Source organism: Anolis sagrei, chromosome 3 (genome assembly GCF_037176765.1).
Source record: "Anolis sagrei isolate rAnoSag1 chromosome 3, rAnoSag1.mat, whole genome shotgun sequence".
In the NCBI taxonomy this organism is placed as follows: Eukaryota; Metazoa; Chordata; class Lepidosauria; order Squamata; family Dactyloidae; genus Anolis; species Anolis sagrei.
The window spans coordinates 141,333,979-141,356,699 of NC_090023.1; the positions used below are offsets into that span (position 1 = coordinate 141,333,979).

Here is a 22,721-nt window from a genome sequence, read left to right on the forward strand (position 1 = left end):
GTGATGTATTTGTGTGTGTTTGGCATCTAATGTTGCCAATCTGTACGCCGCCCTGAGTCGCCTTTGGGCTGAAAAGGACAGGATAAAAGTGTAGCAAGCAAGCAAGCAAACAAGCAAACAAATAAATAAATAAATGTAATTCCAAGGTCAAGAAGACCATGCCTTCTGATTGTAAGGAGGAAAGGGGTGAAGAATGGGAGAAGAGAGACTTAAAGGAAAAGATGTGTGATGTCTGCATCTGAGGCTCTCTAGGGTGCCAAGCCCTGGACTTAGCAGCTTTTGGCATGGCAGCACCTTAAGATACAGTAACAATAATTTGGACCTTGAGGACATTATGCAGAATTTTGAATTGGATCAAAACAAGAAGGTAGTACATCTCTTGAGTCCAGAGTGTGTTGGGTCCAGGGGCCTACATTTTGTCCAGGACTTGTCAACCACACAGATTGCAAAAAATGGCAGAACTACAAAATCCCACAAGTGACCAGATATCCATTTTTGCCTTGAAAAACATTTTTTTGTCAAACAGTGGAAGTATTTAAAATGTGTTTGGCCACTCCTTGAAGCTACCTGGAGGAGCAATTCACCCACCACCCTTTTGGGGGCAGACTTTCCAGTTGATATCCTGCAGAGATGTGCTGAACTAGAGCCAAGGAACCTGAGACGCAGATCTTTATGCAGGGAACAAACTGATGAAAAGGAACCAATTATGGTACCTACCTGGGGTTCAGAAGACAGATCCATCTTGTATGGGTTTGTTTTCCCTTCCTCAGTAACCAGTGGTGACCATATTTTTGATTCACTCCTGCAAGAAGAATATCTAATGGTCAGCATTGGTGTTCTCCATATAAGTTTCACTAAATACAATACTTGTGTTTCACAGTCTCATGAACTGCAATTCTCCAGAATCCAGAGGTTGTCTGGGATGCTCACGGTATGTTGTACTTTGGAGTTGGCCTAAGTAGACCTTCCACGTCTTAGAAATATTGTGCTAAAATGGACCCCAGAGACAAAACTATGTTCTTATTTCAGTTATTTCAACCACGGCATATCTTATACAATATGTGTGCAAAACCATAACTGCTAATGCAGTTCTACCTACCCTATTATTATTATTATTACTACCATCACCATCTCCTTATTGCAATCAACAGATTATTAAAATATATACTACATGTTCGACCCAGCTTCTGCCAAACTAGCTTCTGCCAAACACATTTGAAAACATGCAAATGTGAGTAGATCAGTAGGTACCGCTTCTGCAGGAAGGTAATGGCGCTCTAAGCAGTCATGCTAGCCACATGACCTTGGAGGTGTCTACAGACGACACCAGTTCTTTGGCTTAGAATTGGAGATAAGCACCACCCTCCAGAGTCGGACATGACTAGACTTAATGTCAGGGGAAACCTTTACCTTTACCTTAACATATACATTTAAATACATTTTGCCTAGCATATATTACACATAGAAAATATGAAATATAATAGCCATAGAGAAGGCAAATTTAGTGAGTTAAAACAACCAAATGTAAAAACTTGCTGGATGACTGACATTTCACAATCCTGGAGCTGTCACGAGACTGAGTCTTTACATGTTTTATTTTCATTTTTTAGGGAAGATGCTTGTTTTGGCTATACACTAGATGACGAATTTCACCATGCATTTAAGCATGTGTGTATATTCAATCTGATGAGGATGGCACTTTCTCTCATTCCCTCAGAATTATTTATCTTGACCTGGTAGATTTATGACCAGCTGGAGAGGAAATTTATAACTGCCAGAAGCTGTAAGGTCTTTCCCACGAGAGACATAGCACAAAGGGGGTGGAATGGGGGATGAGATTCCTGTGATCTTTTGATTAATGGAGGAACAAGGAGGGAACCTCATGGAAAGTAGGAATATTTTTGCTAATTGACAAATGACGTGGAAGCCCACAAAAAAGTTGAAATGCTTAACTTATAAATGTATTGTGTGTAGCTATTAATTTTTCAGACCTAGCAACAATTATTAGCCCATATTTTAGCTATTTTTTGTTACCTCCCAACTTCCATAGCAATGTAATAACATTGATAGAGTATATGCAAGATAGACTCTACTTTGAATTTTTGTTTGTTTGTTTGACTGCAAGTCACTTCTGGTGTGAGAGAATTGGCCGTCTGCAAGGACGTTGCCCACCGGATGTTTTGATGTTTTACCATCCTTGTGGGAGGCTTCTCTCATGTCCCTGCAAGGGGAGCTGGAGCTGACAGAGGGAGCTCATCCACACTCTTCCCAAATTCGAACCTCCGACCTGTCAGTCTTCAGTCCTGCTGGCACAAGGGTTTAACTCATTGCACCACTAGGGACTTCTTTACTTTGAAATTATTATTATGGAGAAAACATCTATCATTAAGTGGAATTTTATTCTATCTACCATCTAATAACTTAGAGGAGGGAATACTAACCCTACTTTTTAGACAATTCCTTAAGAATTCTGGGACATGACATGACTGTATTATAACTTCATAGCAATTCTACAGGGGGCTAGACCTAACTAATGGTCCATCATCAACTGGAAAACTGTGAATATCTTTTGTCATATTAAGTTCCACACAAACAAGTTTCACCGGTTTAGCATAACTTTCTAATGATGGTCAATGAACAGCTGAACTCCTCTTCTTAAGAAAACATCTGAGTAGAAAGTAATATTTTTCTTTTTCATTGTTGTTTATAATCCTTTAAGACACAAATCTAATGTTATCTTTTTTTTAATCATTTCCTAATTATGAGACTGCATTGAAGAGGTTGCTATGCATACTATTAGTCAAGGATTTTTTTTAAAAAAAAAATCTGAATTTGTTAAAAATTCCACCACCACTACCATCTGCTGTCACAGGTTTGCACTGCTCAATCAGTAATAGGAACTGATCCAAGCTAATTATAAAAAAGCTCCCCTGTAATTTACTCTATATGGGAAAGGACAACCAATAATAATAACTAATAACTACTACTACTACTACTACTACTACTACTACTTTATTCTTGCATCCCGCCACCATCTCCCTGAAGGGACTCAGGGCGACTTACACAAGGTGCCTAAAACAAGACATGACACAAAACACAATATAAAATACAATTCAATAAAACACATAAACATGAAACAAGAAGATAAAACTTACACTAAAACAGCACACATCCATCAGTGGCGATAGCTAATGTAAACATGGCCAGGATGTAAACAATAGGGCCAGGGAATGGGAAAAGGACAGAGATGTAACCATGGACGAGGGCATGGGATAAAGTGCAAGGCTGCATGACAAATTCATGGATCGACTAGGGATTAGGTATTCTCAAAAGCTTCTCAAAAGGTCTTCAGGTGCATACAGAAGGAGGGCAGTGTGGAGGCTTGCCTAATCTCCCTGGGGATGGTGTTCCAGAGCTGGGGGGCCACCACTGAGAAGGCTCTCCCTCTCATCGCCACCAACCGCGCTTGAGATGGTGGTGGGACCGCGATCAGGGCCTCCTCGGCAAACCTCAGAGCCCGTGCCTGTTCATAGGGGAGGATGCGGTCACGAAGATAGGCAGGACCTGAACCATTTAGGGCTTTATAGGTGTAACCTGCATTTTGAATTGGACCTGGAAAATTATTGGTAGCCAATGGAGCTGCTTTAGTAGGGGATAGTGTGCTCCCTATAACTAGCTCCAGTTAGTTGCCAACTTGCAAATGTGTAACCACAGTAGTAACACAACGATTACAACTATCAATTATGCTGCTGAAATAGAGAACACTGTCTGGGGTACAGTAGTGCATTTTCCCCTCCTGAGGACCATATTGAGTCACTCACCCTAGGTCTCATCCCTTTATTCCTTTTTTAAAATGCCCCTCCCACCCCCAAATACCTCTCCAACACCTCCTGGGGATGTAGGAGGCCAATTTCATAATGTTTTCATGGAGTGATGTTTGTTAATGTTTTAAAGTTTCCAATTTATGGTGCCATTATCTTAGGGTTTTCCTGGCGAGGTGGTCTTTGCCTTCTTCTACAACTGAGAAAGTGAAACTTGCCCAAGGTCAGATCAATGTTGCACAAATTCCTCAATCATGGCTGGAGATTTTTTATTACGAGGAGTGCCTCAGGATCCCGAGGGCCTCAAAATCAACCTTTAGAGAATGTGTGAAGCCCATGGGCCACACCTTCCTTACCTTTGCTTTACAACAACTAGTACTAGAACACCACTCAGTTCTGGTACTCAAAAATAAATTCCTGGGCTCAGGATTCCTTAGGTGAAGGCATACTGTACCCAGACTGATATTGGAATTCTAGTAAAATCCAACCAGATCCTTAACCTACCTTAGAAAAATGACATTTATTCAATTGGGGTGGGGTGGGGTGGGGAGAGAGAAAGAATCTTTACACATATCTAGGTGTAAGATTTGTGGAGGAAAGGTATTGGAATCAATTTGAGCATGAGAGCTTCTTTGGATTCGTTTCAAAGTCATACAAAGCTGCATAAGGCATAACAAACATTATCTAGTCATTCTGATTTTAGATTACATCTCAATACATTAGGCGGAGGAGGACGTGGTGGGTGTTAAACCATGGCAGGAACAGATGGCAAGATGTGAGGCATAATATATGCTATTTCTACAAAAGTCATGTCTCATATAGAATGCCACTCTTGGATCAAAAGAGAATACAGATTTTTCTAAAAGCCATATTGCCATAGTAATTATCTGAATGCCACACAGGCTGATCTGGGGAATATTCATGTCATCATGACTCTTCTTCTAAGGTAAAATACAAAAGAGAATTCTCTGCAGAAATAATCTAAAAATAAACTCTCATATATAAAATGGTAATTAAAACCTAGCATGAAATTCATTTCTACATGATAAAAAGGAGGAAGGGGAGGAGAGAGGGGGGAAAGAAAGAAAGAAATGTGACAGAATTGTCAAGAATGGGTTCCTGAAATCTGAGTCTTTATGGATAATTAGCCTTAGAGGTACTCCCACATTTCTTTTTTCTGCTCTGCCTTCCTTCTTTTTTTTTTGCTGCAAAAGATTAATGCGCCTACTTCTTTGCTGCAAAAGAATAGCACACCAGTTTCTAACTTTTGCCGTGCATGAGAATTTTAAGTATTTATTTATTTATTTATTTATTTATTTATACACCGATTTTTCTCACTCCTGGGGAAACTCAAAGTGATTCACAACATACTCCATGGAAAAATTCAATGCCTTACATGTTTAAAACATCACATATCAAATTCAAACACATATAACAATAGTAAAACCATTAAAACTACAAATAACAATCACAAACACAACATAAAACATTTAGGTCTTGCATCGATCCCGAGATTATCTTAACTATTTCCATATTTCAATACTCCTGTCATTCACCAAATGGCTTCTTGAACAATAGGGTCTTAAGTTGTTTCCTAAATACTAGGAGGAAGGGGATGGATCTAATCCCAATGGGGAGGGAGTTCTACAATCAGGGAGCCACCACCGAGAAAGCCCTGTCTCTTGTTCCAGCCAATCACAGCGGGGCTGAGACCAGGACCTCCCCAACAGACCTTAGTGTTCTAGCTGGCTCATAAAGGGAGATGTTTTGGGGCAGGTAAACTGGACCAAAACCATTTAAGGATTTATAGACTAAAGCCAGCACTTTGAATTGTGCTCAGTAGCAGACTGGCAGCTGATGCAGCAGGGGGGTTGTGTGCTACCTGTACATCGTATGGTGAGCAACCTGGCTGCCGCCTGTTGAATTACTTGAAGTTTCCAAACAGTCTTCAAAGGCAACCCCCATAATCCCAATAAATAATATTAAGTCCCATATTTGTGATTGTTTGGATGCAATTCAGATTAAACACTTAACATCTGGTGTTTTTTTTTTCTTGATTGACATTTAAAAATGCTATTTGCCACACAGAAAAAAGATAAACACCTGAACATTATTATCATATAGGGCAATCCAATAAGATTGCCCAATGTATCACTGTTTCATCATAAATCAATAAATCAAGCAATGGTACATGGTCCTTTTTCTCTCTTATGCCAGACACTTGGTCCAGATCATGCATGCTGAACTATGAAGAATTAATTAGCAAAGTTTTGGATGTGCAGGGTTGAATTTTTATGATAGAAAGGGACTGTTGCTTATACGTCTCAAGACGTTTACGAGCAAAATAATCAAACTTAGTCGGATTATTAGTTTGAACCTGCCTGATGAAGCTAAAATGACATTGGTTTTAAAATGTTCATGTTTGTTTTTGTAGAATTTTTTGTTTTATGATATTTACTTTAATTTTATTTGTCTGTATGGTTTTCCTTTTTGACAATTGAATGTTTTGCCTTATATGTTGGAAACTGCCCTGAATCCCCTTGGGGAGATAGGGCAGTACATAAATAAATAAATTATTATTATTATTATTATTATTATTATTATTATTATTATTTCATGGGCATAAGCTAAAACAATTTCTCACCCAGGTGTTTCTAATGCGCCGCACCCAAGATTTATGCGAAACACACAGCCAATAGCCATAAATGATAGCTAAAGTTCTTGAATCGGCCAGTCTGCTTGAATATCCATATATAGACAGACACAGAGATACGTGGCATGCCAAACTGGATTGTACAAAACGCTCTTTGACCCCAGCAAAGGAATTCTCAAAGAGTGACATGGCTATAGCAAGTCAACATGGCACGCCTTCCGTGTACATTTTCTTCTGCTTTAAAGTTCCTTGTACTGAACTTTTTCAAGAGAGTATCACATTATAAGCCAACAATGAAGTATATGACTTAGTGCCAAGTTAAAATAATTATTTTAAGAATAGTTTGCATACTACTGGGTGGTTTTATTTTCAGAATGAGTTTGTTTTCTTTTTCACTTACATTCCATATCTCTCTATTAATAACAGATCAAGAAAATGTGAATATATAGATTGCTTTGTTTTTTGGTAGGGGCTATATTGGTTGCAGAACATACCTTCTCTTGGAATGGTAAATAATGGAGAGCAAGAAAGAATCCTTTGTCTGTCTCTCCCCCCCCCCCCCCTTTCTTCTCATTACATGACTCACCAAGGACTTTGCTACTTTGCTTGAACATATTTTATTTTCTGTTGAAAAATTCAAATTCCCTCTAGCTGTGAAACTCCATGGGGGTTTAACTCTGTGTTGTCTTATGTGTGCCAGATGCTAGTTAATTGTGTAAACGAGTCACAGTCTCCAGGTTAAAACAGGAGCAAATACAAAATCTTAAGCAATAGCAAAGGTCAATGGCCTGGGGCTTTTCTTGCAGACAGACAGTGGCAAAAAGTGCAGCTGGAGGTCTCTATCCAAGAGACTTGAACAGAGGTGAGAGCATGTTGCCTGATACCACCACTTCCTGACAGTCTCTAGTCATGAGAAAGCAAACGCCGCATTGCCCCTTGCCACTGGCAATACACTTCGGCCAGGAGGGTCCTGATGTACAAATCCAACCAAGCCCAAATCTAAGAAGACAATGATAGCCATGCCTCTTGCTTGAGAAGCTGGCCTAGCTTGAGAATTAAATTTGATCCCAACAATCTTGTATATTTCATGAAAATTAACTAGCCAAGACGATCCAGAAACTTCATGAAGTTGTATTGCTTCAGTAATCAGGGCTGGCCAGTTTCCCCCCCCCCCCCCCCTTCAAACACCAAAGTGAGCAGCAAAACTAGCTGTTGGACCATCTTATTGTTTAGCCTGAGAGTACTGTTTGGGCAGCTCCTTCCTCCCCTTCTCTGGGCTAAAGATGTTTATGCTGTAGGCAGAAGCTGTTGTAAGTACAGTGCTACAACCGTTTGGTAACAGAAAACCACAAAATAAGAGAAAATTGGAAAGTCATCCACATTTAGTCATCAACACAACATATTTATAGCACATATCTACGTTAGTTGGACTTTGGTCTCATGTCAAGCCATATAAAGCTGTCTTTGCTGAAAACTATTCCCACAAAATTAATGTGCAAAGTTAGATAATGTTAATAGTTTCCAAAGGTTTTATTGCTTTCTTCGCAATGTGCAAGATGACAAGAAGATGCACACCGACCAAAATATATGTGCATGCTCCTACAGACAGAAAAAGACAGAAAGCATGGATACCTGCTAGTAGAAATGTCAGGTGAAAGTTATATGGCTGACATCTGATTGTTAATCCCAACTAGAGTAAACTCACACCAATTGTTAATCCCAGCTAGAGTAAATTTACACCAATTGTTAATCCCAAGTAGAGTAAATTCACACCATCTGGATGTATGTTAATTTATGTTAATGTTAATTTATCAACCATGCATTCACTAATAAAAATGAAGAATACAATTTAGGCCAGTGGTGGAAATTATAAGACCCTCCAAGTGTTCCTCAGCTGCAAGTCTCAGAAGAACTACTCAGCAAAATGAATAATTAAAGAATGCCAGGAGGTACAGTCCAACAACACCTGGCAGGCTGTGCGATTCCATCACAATTCAATCCAATGACAATACAATTTAAATGTTCATAGAATCATAGAGTTGGAAAAACCATGTGGGCCATCAAGTCCAACCCTTTGCGAAAAATGTGTTGCAGGGTTTGAACCTGTAATTTCCTGATCTCTCTGGATTGCGTGCCTAACCTACAAGGCCACTGAGATTGTTTAGTACAAATTATATATTAATATGTATAATGCTCTAGTACTGTTGTTTTTATTCAGGACTAGCTGTCTCCTACTACGCGTTGCTGTGGCCCAGTCTGTGTATGTGTGTTTTGTGTGTATATGTTTGTGTGTATACATTTGTATATATGTGCATGCATTGTAATGTAATTTTTGTTTTTTGGCTTTTTAAGTCCCTTCCGCTGTGTTTTTCAATGTTTTTATGAGTGATGGTCACTTGTTGGCCTGATAGGTGTATTGTGTCCAAATTTGGTATCAATTCATCCAGTGGTTTTTGAGTTATGTTAATCCTGCAAATGAACATTACATTTTTATTTATATAGATAACATTTTATTTGTCTCCATGCCTATAAGACATGCTTATAAAATTTGTGATTTGCACCAAATTGAGAAGGAAAACTAATACCCAGAGGACAGGATCAGAATCAGAAATGACCTTAACAGATTAGAGGTGGCCCAAAACTAACTAAATGAACTCCAACAAGGATAAATGTACAGGGGGAAAAACCTGCCTTTTCCCCACCCTGGAACACAAAGTAGATTGCTAAACATGTGGGAATCATGCAGTCCTTCAGATGTTGCTGGAGTGCCACTCTAGCAGCCTTAATGAATGGCAAAGAATGCTGACAGTCATACCCCTGCATTAATACACCTGAATACAACACAAAAATCAATCACTCTGAAATATTCAATGTCTGAACTTGAATACTGAAGACCTGGAATCCTTTTGGTGATATATGTGCACATAGCCCTGGGTTATCTACATATATGTCTTCTTCGGACAGCACATAAATAGCTAATCACCTGTGCATCATTCAGCCGCTTGTGAATGGATTCTGCAGCCATTCCTGACTGGGGAACTACAGCAGAGTGGTCTCGTTTTTCTTCCCTTAATAAACAAGATGGGCATTGTCTTACCCTTAGCCTCTGAATGTATGACAAATTCACTTCACACATGACAGGGTACGGGAGAGAGATTCTGGGTGCATCTGCACTTTAAAATTAATGCAGTTTAATTACCATGGCTCAACATCCTGGGATATACAGTTTGGTGAGTCACACTCTCACAGAGGAGGCTAAAGACCTTATAAAGCTACTATAACGATTCTATAACAATATAGTTAAAATGGTATCATATTACATTAATTCTACAATGTAGATGCACTCTGTTTTCAGAAGTTTTTCAGGTAGAGTAGAAATTTGTGAAAAGTCTAAATATTACAGGTTTTTTCTGTTGTTTTTTTTGTCGTGTCAGGAGTTACTTGAGAAACTGCAAGTTGCTTCTGGTGTGAGAGAATTGGCCATCTGCAAGGACGTTGCCCAGGGGATGCCTGGATGATTTGATGTTTTTATCATCCTTGTGGGAGGCTTCTCTCATGTCCCTGCATGAGGAGCTGGAGCTGATAGAGGGAGCTCATCCGCCTCTCCCAGATTTGAACCTATGACCTGTCGGTCTTCAGTTTTGCCGGCACAGGGGTTTAATCCACTGCACCACTGGGGGCTCCTATATTACAGTGTAATGTGCCTCTATGTTCTACTGTTTGTATTTCAATTTCCCTAAAATTTCATTGTTAAATATTTCAGTACCTTTTAATCTGAATTTGTCTTCTTGGTTCACTGATTAAATTTCAGGTATACAATTATTTCAATTGAGTGTTCAAAAACCAGGACTGGGTGTCGATTTGAATACACAGCCTAACGTTACCTTTGGTGAATGCATAGTTCGTTGTGCCTATTCATTTTAATGGGTTTAAACCCATGTAATTGTATTTTCATCTGTACCTCAGAAAGCATGACATAATTCGATAAATATAGTATTGGCATCTCAATTTCAAACTTCTTCTGTGATGAAGATATCCGAGCAAAACCTCAGGCCATGAGGAGAATTTTGAAAAGTTGAAGACAAAAGATTTACCAACAATGTTCTTTGAAGAATTCACTTACAAAAAGGACCTGCTTTAATAGGCATCCAAACTCATGACTGCTATGTCAAGTGTCAGCAGATCATACAAAAGTAATTCCTTCAATTGCCATTGAAACATACCACATTACCTGTGAACTGTCAGAGTTAACTCATCTATGCAGGCCTTGATTTTGTTCTGTGCTTCTAGGTGAGTCATGTTCTCTGTATCTTCACCATCAATTGCCTGGATAGTATCTCCGATGCATAAATTGGCAGTTGCAGCTTTGCTACCAGGGGTTACCTGGAATTGCGGGGAGAGAAGGGGTTAAGCAAAATGGTCAAAAAACAAACTTGAACAAGTCTCATAATGTTTCTCCCTGTTCCATTATGGAAAAGTACTCACAAAAAAAGTACTCCATGGTAACGCACTCACAAAAATTATACTTCAGTAAGGGTCCCAAAAGGTATCTCCAAACATTTCCACAGAATCTTCAATCCCCCAAATCTACTATTCATGAATTCAGCACCCAGAATAAATACTTCAGAACTGCATCCTAATGTTGAATAAGAAATGTTGCTGATTCTTAATTAACATGGCATGTGATAACAGGAACAAAACTACTAACTTTCAGAAATGTTAAGGAAAGGAACTCATATTTAATCAGAATCTGGCCTATGGCAATATTATTTCATATTCACTAGATGTAGCTTTGGAGGGGTCATGTTACAGACTATGGTGAGGTAGACAATACCAGAGGTTAGGATTTCATGTTCACTGCTGGAGGGCTGTCATTCCTCACTAATCCGCTTGAACTTCTATGTGCTCATAGAAGTCATTTCATGCCTTGCTTGCTGTTGTTAAAAAAGCACAGACACACACCACTAAAAATATTTGAGAGGGTGTCTGTGCTTTGTTAACAACAGCAAGTTAGGAATGAAATTACTTCTATGGGCACATAGAAGTGCAGACGGATCAGCCCCAGAGTGGCTGAACATCATATGAGCTGATCCAGTTTAACCCAGAGCAAGGCCACCTTAACCTAGGTTAAGGCAGATCAGTCCTGTGTGGCTGTGTTAAGTGACTTTGTCCCGCATTAAGCCAAATCAGTTCTGTGTGTCATGGAGATGTCACAGAAGTGCTTATTTATTTATTTATTTATTTATAGTATTTCTATTCTGCCCTTCACAGAACACATATACGGCAGACATTCAATGCGGTTAGACGCTGACAGGACAGACACAGTACAGATCAAGTTATAAAGGCTTTTCCCATCTTTCGGCGTCTTGGAGGGTGTGCTCAATTCCGGCCACCAGGGTGGGGTGTAGTCGCTCCAGCCTCCATGTTGAAGAGCCCTGTTCACAGACTACCTCCTTTTGATCAAACACAGGCATTTTTCTGGTATTTACTTATGGTGCTATTAAAATATCTCCCCGCTAAGTGGTACATATTTATCTACTCACAGTTTTTTTTCAATCTGCAGTGAGCTGGACTGAAGGTCGGGAGCTCACCCCCCAACCTGGGCTTTGAATTGCCAACCTTTCAATTGGGTATATTTATCGCAGCAGGTGGTTAACCTGCTTTGTTTCCCCCACCCCTTTGTTTCCCCCACCCCTTTGAGTGTCAATGCAGATGTCCCCTTCATTACTGGCACTTCTGTTGAAATGGGCAGTGGAAAAGGGTCACATTTTGCCATCAATCTCAGTGGTTAGTATTGTGCTGCCAATATTGTCTAGTTTGGCCTTTGTGGTTTCCTCCAATTGTATGATTCTATGACTCCTGTCTATGACAAGTGAACTCCTAGTGTAGACACAGAAACAGACATGCTGTGCCATAGATTCCGAGCAATTGCTCCTCCTCATTTCAACGTCTCTCAGACAAGCTCTCTATGTGCTAACAAAAATCATTTTGAAATCAAAGTGCTACAGAGAAACTTCAAAATGTTTCACAGGAGACCACATCATAAAATATGAGCTAAAACACTACTAACTGGAAGATGAAAAACAAGTACTGTATCTGGTCTCAATTATCAAAACCCCAGTTTTGTAGAAACAGGGCACTGATGGAACCTCTGGCTATGTTTTTGTCGTGTTAGACCACCTTTGCCCCAAGTCCCATACGCATCCTCTAGAACAAATATTTCTCCTTCCAGCCAGGAATTCAAAGGGTAGAAAACACTAATAAAGCCCACAGGTGTTCAGTGGATGTGTGTACAAATGAACAGACTGGCTTCTGACTCATGTTAACCCTTCTTTAATAGTGCAAACAATTACACATTTATTTGCATGGGAATTCTTGCCGCATATTTTAGTATTTTTTGTAATTTTTGTCACAAATAAAGGATTTGTGCTACTTTATTTCTGGTGGTGAGGATATCTTCAAACTGTATTAAAGTGAACTTCAACTTTTTTTTTAAAAAAAGCAATAAATCCAAAGAACATAGCCCAATATATTTACTTCCTGTAGCAGCCTATTCCAACACATTTCAAGTTCCAGTCCTCCTTTATGTATAATTGGAGTGCTAGTCAACATCTTTATCAATGATTTCGATGATGGAACAGGAGACCCACCTATGATATTTGCAGATGACACTACATTGGGATGAATACTAATAACTCAGAGGACAGGATCAATATCCAACATGATATTAACAGATTATAGAGCTAGGCCAAAATTAACGAAGTATAGAATAATAGAGTTGGAAGAGACCACATGGGCCATCTAGTCTTACCCCGGGACTGTGACGCAGCAGGCTAGGAGTCAGCTGCATTAAGATCACTACTGACCAAAAGGTCATGAGTTCGAAGCCAGCTCGGGTCGGAGTGAGCTTCCGACCAATTTGTGTAGCTTGCTGTCGACCTTTACAGCCCGAAAGACAGTTGTATCTGTCATGTAGGAAATTTAGCTACCGCTTATGCGGGAAGGCTAATTTAACTAATTTATTATGCCATAAAAATTTCCAGCAAGCATGCAAAGAATGAGGAAGTACTTCATCATTGTCACAAATGGGCGATGATTCGACAGCTCCCCTGGTGGCCAGAATACCCTAATCAAAAAGCTGGAATTTTAAGTAGCCTCTGTGTGTCTGTCTATATATGTTGTGTGTCTATGGCATTTAATGTTTGCCATGGATATGTACATTGAATTCTATGGTTTGGAGTTGGGTGTGGCCCAGGACCTCTGCTTCTGAGCAGTTTTAAAGGCCCCTCCCTATACTACAAACCCCAGAATTTTGCAGGACGGGACTACTGCATTTAAAGTGGATACTGATGCTCTAGTGCGGTGTTTTTCAAACTCTGGTCTTCCAGGTGATTTGGACTTTATCTCCCAGAATCCCTGATCACTGGCTAAAGCAACAGAGGCTTCTGGGAGTTGAAATACAAAAGAGAGTGGAGGATTAGAGTTTGGGAATCGCTGATGATATCCTAAGTTGTTGTAGGTTTTTCGGGCTGTATGGCCAAGGAGATTCCATCTGAACATGAGGAAGAACTTCCTGACTGTGAGAGCCGTTCAGCAGTGGAACTCTCTGCCCCGGAATGTGGTGGAGGCTCCTTCTTTGGAAGCTTTTAAGCAAAGGCTGGATGGCCATCTGTCAGGGGTGCTTAAAATGCGATTTTCCTCCTTCTTGGCAGGGGCTTGGACTGGATGGTCCATGAAGTCCCTTCCAACTCTAGGATTTTATGTTCTAGAAGCATTCTCTCCTGACGTTTCACCTGCATTTGTGGCAAGGATCCTCAGAGGTTGTGAGGTTTTTAATTGATTTTAATGTATATGTTGTGTTAACAGTTTATGTTTAATTTTTTTGTTTTATATTGTATGTTTTTGTATTATTTTGCATATGTGGAAACCACTCTGAGTCCCCCAGGGGAGATAGGGCAGTATATAAATAAAGTTCTATTATTGTCATTATTGTCTGTTGGAGGCAAGTGTGAATGTTGCAATTGATCATCATGATTAGCAATTGATGGCCTGGCAGTTTTTATGTGGCTTGTTACTGCCTGAGAAATTCCTTTCTTGAGAGGTGATTAGGTGTTCCTAAATGTTTCTTGTCTGCAGTTCCCCTGTGTTTGAGTTCACCTCTCAACAAAGGATTTTCCCAGGCAGTAACAAGCCACACCTAAAAACTGTCAGGTCATCAAATGCCTGGGAAAAATCCTTTGTTGAAATTGAACTCAAACACAGGGGAAACAATCAGGAACACCTAATCACCTCTCAACAAAGGATTTTCCCAGGCAGTAACAAGCCAACCTAAAAACTGCCAGGCCATCAAATGCCTGGAAAAATCCTTTGTTGAGATGTGAACTCAAACACAGGGGAACTCCAGACAAGAAACAATCAGGAACACCTAATCACCTCTCAACAAAGGATTTTCCCAGGCAGTAACAAGCCACACCTAAAAGCAGCCAGGCCATGAAGTGCTATTCAAGGTGGCCAATTGAAACATTCACACCTAGCTCCAACAGGCAAGAGTTCTTTCTCCCACCCTGGGCATTTCAACAGATATATAAACCCAATTTTCCAAGTTTCCAACAGACCTCACAACCTCAGAGGATGCCTGCCATAGATGCAGGCAAAACATCAGGAGAGAATGCTTCTGGAACATGGCCAGACAGCCCAGAAAACTCACAGCAATCCACCTTCAGTCTCCTCGGAGACTAAGGCAGGATGTAAATATAGTAAAATAATAAATAAAAAATAAACAAAAGTTCTTTCTCCCACTCTGGACATTTCCACAGATATATAAACCCCATTTTCCTAGTTTCCAAGAGACCTCACAAGCTCAGAGGCTGCCTGACATAGATGCAGACGAAACGTCAGGAGAGAATGCTTCTCGAGCATGGCCATACAGCCCGAGAAACCTACAGCAACCCAGTGTTCCGGCCATGAAAGCCTTCGACAATAAGAAAAGGAGAGAGAGGGGCGCCAATCCTCAAAGGCGCCAGAGTCGCTTCTCTGACTGCTAGTCCCATTGAAGGCAGAAGAAGGGACTCGGGTGGCCGGTCAGTCCCTGGCGGCTGTGGCCCTCGCCTTACCCTGGAGATGGTGAGCGGCTGGTCGAAGTCCTTGCCCCCGATCAGGCGGAAGCCCCAGGGGCCCGGGCCCGGAATGGCGACGCGGAGGACTCGGCTCATGCTGCCTGCTGGGGGCTGGCTTCCTTCTCTTCTTCCCGGTGCCCGGCTTTGGCTCTGCCTCGCCTCCTCCGGCAGCCAGGGAGGCTGTCCCGGCTCGGCAGAACCCCGCCCCGGCAGGGAGGGAGGCGCCAAGGGAGCCTTCCAGACACTCCCCTCTCATCTCTTGCCCTCTCTTGCAGGGCTTCCTTCCTTCTTAACAGGAGGATGCTTGTAGGGAGACCAAGGGGCTTGTTAATAAAGCTACTAGCGGTCCCTTGCCATGCGTTGCTGTGGCCCAGCCTGGTGATCTGGAAAATAAAGTAATGAGAAAGTGTTGGTTTCTAATATATGTAATGTCTTAATGCTTCTGAGTAAATAGTATTTCTTGCTGTTTCTTTGTCAGTGTTGATGTAGAGATTGTCTGGTTTGCCTACTCTGGAACAGGCAACATAGAATTGTCCTCCTTTAGGGATCCCTTTAAAATCTATGACACTATTTCTGTCGTATACATATGTGTGTGCGTGCGAATCATCAATCTATCTATCTATCTATCTATCTATCTATCTATATCAGGGGTCTTCAAACTAAGGCCCAAGGGCCAGATATGGCCTCCAAAGTCATTTACCCGGCCCTCGCTCAAGGTCAACCTAAGTCTGAAACGACTTGAAAGCACACAACAACAACAATCCTATCTCATCAGCCAAAAGCAGGCCACACTTCCCATTGAAATACTAATAAGTTTATATTTGTTAAAATTGTTCTTCATTTTAATTACTGTATTGTTTCTGGTCGCTTCTGGTCTGTGCCCTACACCACTGGAGAAATTCCACTGTTTAACCGGTATTGCACCACCTGACATCCGCCGGGAAGTAGCAGCCAATAGTGAAAGGACCAAGGCAGAGACATCTCCAGCTCATCCCCTGTTTGGGTATCAGCCAGCACGTCAATGACATAAATCAAGAAATAGTTTTCTAAGATCTACAGAGACACTCACTGGAACGCCTCAGCAAGCAAGAGTCCAAAAGTGGCAGGCTCAAACCCAGATCCTCAACCAACGGCTGATACCAAATGAGAGACTCCCCCCCTGGGCACACAGAAAACCGGGCGACTTGGAAGGCGCTGAACAGACTGCGCTCTGGCACCACGAGATGCAGAGCCAACCTTCAGAAATAGGGCCACAAAGTGGAATCCACGACATGCGCATGTGGAGAAGAGCAAACCACAGACCATCTGCTGCAATGCAACCTGAGCCCTGCCACATGCACAATGGAGGACCTTCTTGCAGCAACACCAGAGGCACTCTAAGTGGCCAGCTCCTGGTCAAAGGGCATTTAATCAACTACCAAGCTTGCAAACTTTGTGTTTTGTTTGTTTGTTAAAAAATGCAATACAACTGTTTGGTTTGCTCCTGACACGATAAATAAAAATAACTGTATTGTTTTAAGTGGGTTTTTTTGCACTACAAAGAAGATATGTGCAGCGTGCATAGGAATTCATTCATGGTTTTTTAAATATATATATATAATCCAGGCCTCCAACAGTTTGAGGCACTGTGACCTGGCCCTCTGTTTAAAAAGTTTGAGGACCCCTGATCTATATATATATATATTCCCTGTTTGTTTTGAGTGACATCATAATTCAAAATCCACTGGATGAATGACTGATAAATTTGGCCACAAGACACCTACCTACTAACCCAAGGAGTGACCATCACTCAAAAAAATTGATTTTGTCATTTGGGCGTTGTAGTTGCAGGGATTTATAGTTCACCTACAATCAAAGAACATTCTGAACTCCACCAACGATATAATTGAGCCAAAGTTGGCACACAGGACTCCCATGACCAAGAGAAAATACTCTGAAACACATTTTTTAAAACAGTAAGAAAATTAATGTCACATAACAGGACATTTTTGCATATTCTCACCAAATACACACCATGAAGTTGGACACTTAAATTACCCTGAATTTGATACCTATTACTCACATCAATAGTGCTATAAATATTACTACTGCCCACGTGACAGTTGTTCTATTTCATTACTTAACTTTATGAATTGTTTTCATTAGCATAATGGTATCAGTCAAGGATAGAAATTCTGCATTTTTAATTCCAGTGATTTTTCCCTGATATCCTAAAAAATAAAGGTTTCCCCTGACATTAAGTCTAGTCTTGTCCAACTCTGGGGGGTGGTGCTCACCTCCATTTCTCAACCGAAGAGCCAGCATTGTCCATGGACACCTCCAAAGTCATGTGGCCAGCATGACTGCATTGAGAGCCGTTACCTTCCTTCAGAAGTAGTACCTATTGCTATACTCACATTTGCATGTTTTCAAATTGCTAGGTTGGCTGAAGCTGTGCCTAACAGCAGGAGCTCATTCTGCTCCCTGGATTCGAAACGCCAACCTTTCAGTCCACAAGCTCAGCAGCTCAGCGGTGTAACCCGCTGCATGGGGCCCTCCTGATATCTTACTGGCTACTTAAAAGGCTTGTGTTATTTTTTAGGGAAAAGAACCTTTTGATATGATTATAGAAAGAATGTGCATTGACACATCATTAATCATCATGTTGGTCATAATGTCAGAATACCCACAAGCAGAAGTTTTGAACCTAGCGTCACTGCCTGTCTCTCTTTATGACAAAAGAATACTAAATATGCCATTGAATTGCTTGCAAAAGAGGCTTCCTCCATGTGAATACTTCACTTCTTGAATAATAAGACTCTTTATACCTTATACCACCAGGGTAGGCCCTCTAGGAGGGAATCTTAGGGCCCTTCCACACAACCATATAATCCAGAATATCAAGGCAGATAATCCGCAATATTGTATACAGAGTGTCTCCCTACAGATGCTCTAGCCCAGATAAGGGGAAACTTCAGTTCTCCGGGTGTTTTGGATGTCAATGAAGTCCAAAACACCCGGAGGGATGAAATTTGGCCATTCCTGCTCTAGCTTTTTCTCATTTGCCATCTCCCCCTCTGAAGTAGCCTTCCTATCTATATAGCGCCCTCTTGTGATTGTATATAAGTGCAGCAGTGTGAGACTCATAGGTCACCAATATACAAACCATTTAAAAAAATAAGGCACCAAGCAAAAGGAGTAGATGTATTTTTAGTTTGGTTGAATAATGAAGAGCATGTGTACCAAGTTTGGTCCAGCTCCATCAAGGCATATGTGGTACAAACATACTTACATATTTTCACTTTTACATATTTTCACTTTTAGATAGATAGAGTTCTAGGGTTGCAGATCAAACTATTGATACATTGCATTATTTATTTATTTATTTATTTATTTATTTATTTATTTATTTATTTATGACATTTATATGCCGCCCTTCTCACCCCAAAGGGGACTCAGAGTGGCTTACAAGATATATATACATACATAGTACAATATCAGTATTAAATATTACTGATAAACATTGCTGATGTGGCAGAAAAAGGATGCATAAAATAATAACAAAAAGATTATCACACCACACATTCCTATTATGGGGTTCTTGTAGATTTTATTCCTACTGTATTGTTTGTCATTTGGAAATGCTAATGCTGTCAGGGTAATGAAACTGTAGCCTTTGCCTTGTAGAGGATTTGTTTCCATTTTACTGGGTGGACACCAGCATTTTTTTCTGATATTATTCCTCATTGAGCAATCAAATATGCATCCTGTGGGTTCCTTGCTATAACTTCCATTTTTGTTTTCTGCATAACTCCCAAGCAAAATTTGTCCTCTCCTCACATACGTTTTGCTCCTTCAGCAGGATTTGAACCCTTTCCCTCAAAACCTCTGTGGTTCTCCATTCCAGTCCAATGTTACTTCCACATACATGGTGCTCCTTCCATCTCTATATGATCCCACACTTGTTGAGCTTCTGTCCATGTTTGGGATGATGAGAAAACTCAAACTTCTGTCAGAAGAGAACTCTCAGCTCATATGTATAGAACACACTGACAATTGTACTTAAGTGTTGGTTGTACAAAGGGGGAAACTATGAGACCTTTCTGGAGCTCCAAACACCTGGAAGCCATCAAGATGGTAAAGACTTCACTAATCTCTCTATTGGAAATGCAATAATACTATGGAAAATTATTTTCTGCTACCACTGTTGAGTGTTTGACATTCTTCCAGGACAACACAGATAACCAGCTACTTATTATTCTGATGTATATGTTGTTGAACAGACCCCCCCCCCCCTTCCACTAGGTCGAAATAATACACCCTGTACCGCAGCGTAGAGTTCCGCAATTAGCAGGAGCCTAGGGTTTTGTGAATTGGCATTGTGAATGTATGGAGGAGCAGCAGCTACCAGCAGCCGGGATACTCTTTGCAACATTATCTCCCCATTTTATAGTCATATTGTTTCCAACTCCGAATAAACATGCACCTTAGTGTGTTATCCTCTACTTTTGCTTCCTTGTATCTCCTTTCATCTCTCAAGTCTTTTCTCCAGCTTTCCCCCTCCGCAGCCGACCCAGTGGCCGCTTGGACCACATAGCCCTCATGGCCCCACAGCTCCCAGAATGGAGCTTATTCTATCCTGTTTCCTCACACTGACCATCCTTTCACCTCCCTAGAGCCCCTTCACCAACCCTTGTTCCTGTTGGTGCCTCATTTCCCTTGGTGGAAGCCCCGGCATCCATAGATCACTGTTTTGCCCATTTAGTGTGTTTTTCTATGTATTTCTATGTGACCTTTCGCCCGCATCTCCTGACCTGGGAACTCCCTCCAGCAGTTTTCCTGGTCATAATCTCGTCAAATAAAGGACTCAATCACCCATCACTATGGGGAGCCAGTCCATCTCTACTGTGCAGAGGACAACAAGATCCAGGGTATGGACCACCTGTTCTTTGTGCAGCTACTTGGTCATACAGAGACATTAATTACTTGGCTTGACAATTCCCAACGATGAGAAGGTCATGTCCTATTTTCCACAAAAACATTTCCCTTTTCCCAGGAACAGACCATATAATCCCATCAGTATGGACAATATTTCTGCTTTGGACTCAATGGACAGCAGCATCAGAGGTTCTGGACTCATTTGCTGAGGACTCATATAGCAATAATCTTTACAATAAACCACATGGGACCTAATGGCCCCTCATTGTTCATCCTGAAGCAGGGACAATGTGATCCAATCATAAAACTATGTCTCTTTTGTCAAAAGTTTCTATCCCAGTCATTGGAGAGTGGGAATCTGCATTGGGAACGGGGAATGCTCTTCTATTGGCCAGTGGGCGTCACAGTCCTGCCTCATCAGGGAATCGCACCCAGCTGATCGTGACATCAACTGAGCTCAGCCAATTATGGCAAAGCCAGCTCCAGCTGCGGTAGGCACGGGGAATTCAAAAGATTGAACTGTATAAAAATGTCTGTTTTGCAATGTTATGGTATCTCATCTTACTTTGGCGGATTATCGCAGGCTGGCATCACTTCAGCTAACTTAAATAAATACCTTGGTGGATTCTTCTTCAACCTGGTGAGATTTACTTGGGAATATTGGGCTTCTTCGTCCCACCAGGTGCACGGACCTATAGGGCGGCCTGTCACCAGAACTGGTAATTGTGTTTTGGAACTTGGTATCCGCACTTCAGGTTTTGCTGTCTGCAGCTCACATCTCACTATCCATGGCCGTTTCAAATTGTTCAATACTATATAGCTGTGACCAAATGGCTGCCTGCATCTCAAAGGATACACCAAAACAACAGGGAAGCAATAGAAGTTTTGAAGCTGTGATAGAATCTGAATTCTATGTTCCTGTAACGAAAACACCAGCAATAAGCTGTTGTAAAAAAAATTCATAAAATCAAATTATATCCAGGAATAGAATGGGAAATAGGAATAAAATCAATTAACACCAGCAAATTTAAAAAATCCAGCCAAGAAAATAGTAAAATCTAGAACACAGTTGTAGCCAGAGGCGGCCCTAGGTAATTTTCAACGGTAAGCAAACAGTATTTTGCCCCCCCCCCCCAACCAATCACTGATATATATTTTCTGTTCATCATGGGAGTTCTGTGTGCCATATTTGGTTCAATTCCATCATTGGTGGAGTTCAGAATGCTCTTTGATTGTAGGTGAACTGTAAATCCCAGTCAAGGTATATTTTCCCCCAAGAGCACCTCAAGAGTGCCCCTGGGCAAAATCAACTATACTGCGAATGCTTACTACTTACTACATTATGCAACTATACTTACTTTGCATAATAGTTGAGTCGCCCCTGGTTGTAGCCAAAATCCACTCTTAGTGGAAAACCAGAGAAACAGGACCATTGTGGCTTGTCCACTGCAGTTAGGGCTGCAGAGAATATACTAATAGTATGAACTGGAAGAAATAATTTGTGACTATGTGAGCTAGAATGCCAATTAACTCTGTAGTCAATCATAGGATGTAAGACCTGTCCAAAGAATGTACATCTTAAATATGAATGGTTTTAAGTTACCATAACTTGACAATTTAGAATACAGAAATAAGAATATTAGTAAAAGTCATCTAACATTGGACAAGAGTCACAAAAGCAAGATGGCTGAATCATAGAAAGAAACACCAGATAGAGCTTCTCCCCCTCCTCTACCATTCTTTGAACTATAGATATATAAGCCTAGCACTAATAATTTATTAATGTGGTAATTAGTTTAAGCTATGCTCAACATTTTTGCTGACATAATGAGGAGGAAAGGTCAGTAGGTGGCAGGCTGTAGCCATATAACTGAATAGCAGTAGCAAATTACACACACCAAAAAAACTATTCCTTGACAGGGCAAGAAAAAGGGCAGCTGAGCCCTCAGAATGGAGAAGCAGTTGCATAAAGCAAGGGCTATGGGGGTGGGGTGTCAACCCTGATGCAATCAACCCCAAAGTCTCCTAAGTGAGATGGACAGAATAGGTTAACTCAAAATATAGGAGAGAGGGAGGTAATAGGAACGAGAATCATGGTTCTTCCACCAGGCCTAGCCATTATGGCTAAAGATGAAGGATACTGGGAGATACAGCCCACCAATGTTCCTATGCTTACTTGGGAGCTGGTCCAAGGTCATGTACCTCTCAGGCAGG

The 22,721-nt window shown here is 40.9% G+C and overlaps 1 protein-coding gene across 1 annotated transcript in view; it reads right to left on the reverse strand.

The window, feature by feature from the left end:
- PDLIM1 (PDZ and LIM domain 1) overlaps nt 1–15,885 on the reverse strand; it is a 32,474-nt gene extending 16,589 nt beyond the window's left edge. Inside the window, exons 1-3 of the mRNA XM_067466924.1 lie at nt 15,588–15,885; nt 10,706–10,857; nt 718–802 (exon numbers count right to left, since the gene is read on the reverse strand). Of these exons, the coding sequence (XP_067323025.1) occupies nt 718–802; nt 10,706–10,857; nt 15,588–15,686 (336 nt within the window). The 5' untranslated portion in view covers nt 15,687–15,885. The remainder of the gene's footprint in view (nt 1–717; nt 803–10,705; nt 10,858–15,587) is intronic.
- Nucleotides 15,886–22,721: the final 6,836 nt, after the last annotated feature.